Source organism: Lontra canadensis, unplaced genomic scaffold (genome assembly GCF_010015895.1).
Source record: "Lontra canadensis isolate GAN:19392208 unplaced genomic scaffold, GSC_riverotter_1.0 scaffold14, whole genome shotgun sequence".
NCBI lineage: Eukaryota > Metazoa > Chordata > Mammalia > Carnivora > Mustelidae > Lontra > Lontra canadensis.
Genome location: NW_022631008.1, coordinates 24,935,692 through 24,942,885, shown reverse-complemented (window position 1 = coordinate 24,942,885; position 7,194 = coordinate 24,935,692). Strand labels below are relative to the sequence as shown.

General features: G+C 42.9%; 1 protein-coding gene across 1 annotated transcript in view; it reads right to left on the bottom strand.

Moving 5' to 3' along the window:
- Window positions 1-4,683: 4,683 nt before the first annotated feature.
- Window positions 4,684-7,194, bottom strand: part of AFG1L (AFG1 like ATPase) — a 225,537-nt gene continuing 223,026 nt past the window's right edge. Inside the window, exons 13-14 of the mRNA XM_032858264.1 lie at window positions 6,896-7,009; window positions 4,684-4,934 (exon numbers count right to left, since the gene is read on the bottom strand). Coding sequence (XP_032714155.1) covers window positions 4,806-4,934; window positions 6,896-7,009 — 243 coding nt within the window. The 3' untranslated portion in view covers window positions 4,684-4,805. The remainder of the gene's footprint in view (window positions 4,935-6,895; window positions 7,010-7,194) is intronic.

Below are 7,194 nucleotides of genomic sequence, written 5' to 3'. Positions count from 1 at the left end.
AAAGGCTACAATGCAGAGTCGGCATTTATTATAATCCTCATTATTAATATCGATAACAACAACTCTTCACTTAACGCTTCCCATTTGTAAAGTACGTTTCACCAATTCGACTCAGAATAACTCTAGGAAATGGGTATTACTGTTCTCATTCATACGAGAAAACTGAGGCTCAGAACACGAGGTCAAGGTCACAAAGCTAAAGTTGGCAGACCAGATCCTGAACCCTTCCCATTGTGCTCGGATGAGAGGAGCAGGCAGAAGAGCATAGAGACCAGCGGGGGACCCAAAGTACAGCCTGACGCAGGAAACTTCTCAGGATAACCTCTGGAAGACTTCTTAAGCAAGCAGGAAAGGCAGATATCCTCTGGAGTTTCATGTTTTCACAGAGGACAGGTCAGTAGACTCGTTGGACCAGGCCAAGGGGCCTGCTGAGGTAACAGATGAGAAGTTTTCAGTGCAAAGCTGGACAGAGTCAGTAGACATTCAACAGGGAGGACAGATTTGGTTAGTTTTAATTTTATGTTCCAGGGAAATGAACTGCTATGGCCATGGGAAAAACAAAGCTTAATTCTGCCTTGTTCTAAACATGTAAACTCCCATCTCCCGAGAAAATCTTTTTCTACCAGCAAGGGATGTCTTACAGGTGAGGAGATCTGATGATGATAATTTCCAGGATCACGATCTCACTCATTACAGACTTGCTGCCAGATTCTGGCAATCAGTCAGGAAACCAAATGTCAGGGCCCCAGGGCCCCACTGTCTCTGGGGGCTTCGATTCCAGAGGAAAGGGCTCCAAGTGTAGGTTCAAGCACCTGGGCGAGAGAGGCTGTTTTCAGGACCAAAGTAGTTAAGTGGAAAGCTTCGTAAATTAGTATGTGGCTTATTTCATGGCTCCAATGTACATGTTAGCAATTCAGTATGTCTTTTTATCATTTTCTGTGCCTCGGCTTCTCTGTGTGTGGAATGGTAAGAGTGGTACCCAGCTCACAGGACTGTTACATGGATCAAAAGAGTTTTATGTACAAAGCATTAGAACCATGCCCAGCACAGAGTAAGCACTATGTGTTTCTTAAATAATGTTAAATAAATAAATGGATCTGAGCACATCCATTTATATACTTTACAGGTGAAATCTTATTTTTTTTTTCAGGATTCCAAGTCATTTAAATATCATGTAATTTGTACACTTGCGGGTACAAAAAAATATGCTGCAGGAAGATTACAGTATTTCCTTATGACAAAATTTGAAAGCCCACTGAAAATGCATAAATTTGACTAGAATGGTCCTATGGTCTTTTGCATTTTATAAACAAATAGGTTAAAAGTTCTTTAGATCCACCATGTTTTTCTTTCCATTATTACTGGCATTGGCCCATATGCCTATCCGGCAAGAATAATGCAGTGATCAGATTTTTCTTTCTCCTTTTTTTAAAAAAAGTTTTCCTCCCCCCCTCCCCCACCTAATTTCTTTTCTGAGTTTGGAAATGAGGGGTCATTGCAGAGGGTGCCCTGGGCATCTTCCCCACTCTGAAGATTTCCTCAGTCTGAGTTTCTAGGTGAGTAGGAGTTTCCTCAGCTCAAACCCCATGTTCAAGTATCAATTTCAAGCATTAAAAAGAGAGAGAGAGCATTTGTGCTGAGAGATTTCATGCAACCCCAAGAAGAGAGACTGGAATGCTGAGAATGTAATAGGGAGAGGACTTGGAAGAAAAACACATGAATTGAAATACTGCTTTCCAATCTAAAAGTTGTTTTTCATGTCTCATTTTGGCATTAATTTTCTTTTAGTATCATACTATTTCCTGGAAACAGTTTTTTATTGTTTATTGTTTTTTTTTGTTTGTTTTTATTTTTGTAATAGCTATTCTTTAAGACTTTCGTTTCTCTTTCTTGCAGGCTGTTTTACAAAATAGACTTTGGGCAGAAGAGATGGAGACAAAGATGGGCCATTTCCAGCCACCATGGAACTCCCCCTCCCCCACTCCCTGCTCAGAACCTTCACTATAGCCTGTCCTCCCAGGCCCAGGAGGACATGGGGAAAGGGGATGGGACAGAAGTGGGAACACAATCCAAGCATTCAGGTGAAACCAAAACTACAGTTTTGCCCTACAGAGACAATATTTAAAAGTTTAAGTTCCTTAATACCAAAATGTGGGGCAGTTACGGTGAGAATCCCGTGGGCTTCCGTGCATTGAACCAGAGGTCTAACCAAGATCACATCATTGTTTCCAGGCAAAAATTAAAACCGAGGTCCAAATTTCTGACCTCAGGTGAATGTTTACCATAGAACCTGACTGGGGACTATTTCCCATACAGCCAACACACTCAGAGACAGTTCTTCTTTCTAGCAATCAGGCTGTCCATCTGTCTCTGTCCACCCATTCATACAGTCTTTTTATTAAGGTGCAGCACAACTGCCAAAGAAATGTGAAAAGCCAAAAGCTAAGATTGATAGAAACGAGTTACATATTTTATATTTATTGAGTTCAAAGCCAATGGTTCTGTTGTAAATTCATCTTCACTGATTTTTTTTAAATGACTATTTAAAATAATCTCTTTTCCATAGAGGTGGTATGGTACAGTCCCTGAGTTTTATAGCTGAGAATCTCAGGTCTAGCTACTTAACTTTTCCAAGCCTTGGTTCCTTATCTATAAACAGGGACAATTATATAACTCTCAAGGATACCTTTTTTTTATCTGAGATCATGTCAATGTCTGGCAATAAGTGTGGCTCTTTTGAACTCTTTTTTGTTTCACTTCAATAAAGATATTTTTATACTTAGCTATAAAAGGGGATGAGATCTCGCTGTGTGCGACAAGACGGGTGAACCTGGAAGATAATATGCTAGTGAAATAAGTCAGACAGAAAGACAAAAACCATGTGATTTCACTTACATGTGGAATCAAAAACAAAACAAAAAGCAGAAACAAATCCATAAATATAGAGAACTGATGGCTGCCAGAGGGGAAAGGGGATGGGCAGAATGGGTAAAGGGGAGTGGGAGATACAGGCTTCCAGTTATGGATTAAAAGGCTAAGCATATGGGCGCCTGGGTGGCTCAGTAGGTTAAGCATCTGCCTTCAGCTCAGGTCATGATCCCAGGGTCCTGGGATCAAGCTCTACATCGGGCTCCCTGCTCAGCTGAGAGTCTGCCTCTCCCTCCCTCTCCATCTGCTTCACCCCCACTCCCACCACCCCAACTCCCCTCACCAACTCATGCTCTCTCTCAAATAAATAAAATCTTTTAAAAAAAGGCACAGCACAGGGACTACTGTTGATGGTACTTTGTGTTGTGTGGGGACAGACGACAGCTACACCTGTGGCGAGCATAGCTCAATGTAGAGATAGACCTGTTGAATCACGCTGTACACTTGAAACTAAAGTAATATTGTGTCAACTATACTTCAATTTTAGAAAACTTCAACGTTTTTAAACCCACATTTAATTTTCAGAAGCCATGATTTAAACTTTTCTCTACACTTGGGTGCCCTATCCATCTAGCTGCTTGACTTCGGTTAACGTCCAGAATAGACTCACGTGCATAGATCATTCACTTACAAATGAAATTGATTCAAAGAGCTTACTTATGTTGACAACTGTAACCATGTTTTTGGAATTGTGCCTGCCCCTAAAAAAACCCCTGATTTTCACAACACTGTAAAACATGTCACGTTTTTCCTTTTTTTCTTGAAGAGGGATTCAGACTCTCCTAACAGCCTCAACTAAGATCCCTTCTGTGAAAAGAGTAGCCAAGTCAGGTGGTGCCTGAATGAATCAAGGAATGACCTCAGTGAAGAACAAGTCGGATTTTATTTAAGGAGGTTCATCAAGTGTTCTTCCCTATTTACCACGAAACCCATCTCATGGCAGAAGCAGAAGCAAGGGTTGGGGGTGGGGTTCCACAACCAGAGCAAATGCGTCCAGGTGGTGGGAAGCAGCCTCGTGTCCCCCGGGGTCCTGCTGGCTAAGGTGAATGGAGTCCGCTCTGCTGTTGGCACGCCCAGGTCTCTGTCTCCTCCTGACTCGCTTTCACTGGCACCTTTTCCTGGTATCTGTCCTCCTGCCGGCGGTCAAGATTGTGGGCTCTGCCTGTCGGTTAGAATTTGACACCCTCGCTCCTTATTCTATGGTGACATAATTCTCAATTTTTTCAGGCAACTCTGTGTCCACATAAGATCCGCTCCTGCCTGCCAAGCTTGATCTCAGAGTGAAAAAACACACTCTCAGTTGTGAAGAAACCTGAAGGCCTAGGAGATTTTGTATAATTTATAGAGCCCCCCAAATCACATGTATAAGCCCATATTCTAAAATGTGGTTCTCTTTAGTTTATAATGGAATCAGAAAGTTTCTCTGCTTTGTATTGAAGTGTAGGGTTTTTTTCCCCCTCTCATAAAAGGTGTGTTTGTCACATGCAGCTACCAGATAGCCAAAGCTCGGAGATGTCTAGAATGACACTGCATTTAATTGTGCCTGTGCATGTGTGCATGTGTGTGTGCGTGTGTGTGTTGTTCAGGTGGCTTAATATGAAGCCAAGATGTCTGGTCCTATATTAATCTTCAGGAGTGATGATTTTAATTTTGTAATGCAGAAATAAAGCCAAATAAACAGGCAGAAAGTAAACCCATAACAATGGCTTTAACTTAACTAATCCACTCCATCTTTGACAGCAATTTGAGATAAAAAATGGTCCAGAGGACAAAGTACATAATTAATGATGAGAAAAATGATTCCTTCAAGTCCCATAAAAAAGAGTTCTCCCTGCCGTAATCATTTGTCCCGAGTTTTATTCACGCAAAAGCGATGGTTACTTCTTGCTTCTGTCCCCTTCATTCCAGTACTGCTCCGTCTGCATTTCGGTGAGTCGGGAAAGTGTGCGCTGAAATGCAAAGATTTCCTCTTCTCCAGTAAACATAGAGAGTCCTTCTGCTGAGTCCTGGTTACCAAAACACAAACCAAAAAACCAAAAAGAAACAAACAAAAAACAAAATCAAAAACAAACAAACCCAGCACCAATTAAAACTACCACAAATAAAAATTTACAGAACTAAGTACAGGCTTAAAACAACATTTTAGGTTTACCTTTTTAGGTTGGGATTATAAAAGGTTCTGTATTGTCACATACAATCTCTTAAATTAGACTAGAAAATCAACTACTTTAAGCCAATAACCAATAGACAGAACATATTACCGGGGAGAAAACAATAGGGAAAACATGAGAAGAATAACTGATGCTGAAACATTGCCCCAAAATCCAAATATGAAGATTTCTGCATGAAGAAAGATTTTGCAGGATGAAAATCTCCTGCAAGACCTAAAGGAAGGACAATGTCAGACAGAAAAAGAATTCTTTCTCCAAAAATGGACGCTAGAAATAAGTAACACCAACAAACAGAGGTTCGGGCAAGTTAGGAAGAGGCTGACAGCCTCCCCCAGAGCGCCCTGGGCTGGGCCACATTCCCTACAAGAGGCCCTGAGGCCAAGCCTCCGCAGAGCCTTTTCTGCACTGGCGGGCAGAGAGGTCTATGGGCCTGGAGATCCAGCCCGAGAGTCCACTTTGGGAAGGCAGAACTGTCTTGAGCTACTTAACTAGGGTTAAGTTTGGGAATCCCTCTGTGAGGCCAGCAAACAGTCTGGTGATACCAACGTGGGCTTGTGGCCAGTACATGAGAAAGAGCAACTTGTGTCTCTTTCCTTAGCAGTTTGCTAGCTTGCTTCCTCAGAGAAAACTTCTGGACCCCTTAGTCCATGCCTTCTGGGCTCACCCACCGCAAAGCCCCAGAACCCTGTGGTCACGAGCCCTCAGTTCCTCGTGTAATGTTAGCCTGCATGCAGAGCTTGCTTGGCCCTCTTTCTGAGCCCTGATCCTAGGGAGGAAACTTGAAGAACCAATGATTTAAGGAACTTTAGAAATGGAAAAGATAAGGCCCCTCGAGTATATCTTTTCAAACAGTAAAAGACATTACTTGGATAGATGTATTGCTCTTAGAGAAACCACCAGCATATGGGTTTATAAGCAACTCTTTATTTCTACACATAGGTTTATGTAGTCTTATTTGGAAAGTTCACTTTTTAAATGAGTTATAGGCCTCATTTCCCCCAGACTCCTAAGAATGCGTAACTTCTACTCAGGTCAATAAGGAACCGTTTCCTCATTCCAAATGGCCTTTCACCTCTGGGGTTGGAAGAATGGGGCTCCCCTCATTCTGGAGGTAAGTGTTTATGGACAGCTTTAAAATTTGACTAATATTTCAACTGTTGAGAAATATGCCCTGTAACGTTCAGACAGGAGGAGGAAATGTAAAATCACTTCCACTTGGCCTGGGGCGAAGTGCTCCAGAAGAAACAGGCCAGCACTGGCTCGTTCTCCACAGCGTGTCCCTAGAGCCCCGCACCACAGGTGCTCCTGAAATGTTTACAGAATGGGGCTGGCAGATGAATAATGATTTCTCTGTAAGCCAAGGGCCTTGCTAGGCACTGTCCTGGAGTAGCCAGCCCTCATGCTTGGACACTGTATCTCGCGCTCTACAAGCCCAGTAGACACGAAGAGTATCTGGAAAAGGCACGTAGTGTAGCAGAACGAGCCCAGAACCAGCCCTGGTGTCCGGCTCTGGCCTGCCCTTAGTCATCGGTGTGAGCACAGGCCCACCGGTCCTCCTCTCTGGGCTGTGTTTTCATTACATGCAAAAACAGAGCATGAAGATCCCTTCTACCCTAAGACTATATGCTTTACATTTAGTGATACTGAGAAGAAGTCTGCTCTATTGGCTTTAGGAGGAAGCAGCAAATCAATGGTTAAATATATACTGTGTTCCTTCTTCAAAATGTAGCCACGTAAAAAAAACAAAAACAATGATGCTGCTTTATAATAAAAAGAGATCATGTGATATTGCCTACCTGGCTCAGCCCCAAATCATCCATCAGTATTCTGCTTTGCTCCAACTCGCTGTCATGATGTTGATGCAAAAACAAGCTTCCTATAGGGGTCGCTGCAGAGCAGATGACGCGCACCTGGAAGAGAAAGAGGCCTGAAGGGTGGCGCTCCTTACATTTCACAAGTTGAAAGTCCTGCTGAGGATGGCCTACATCAGAGTCCCCCGGGCTACTTAAGATCCACGTTCCAGAGCCTTCTCCACGCCCAGTCCAGTAAATGAACCCTGATCCTAGGGGATGAACCTGAAAACCTGCATGTTCGC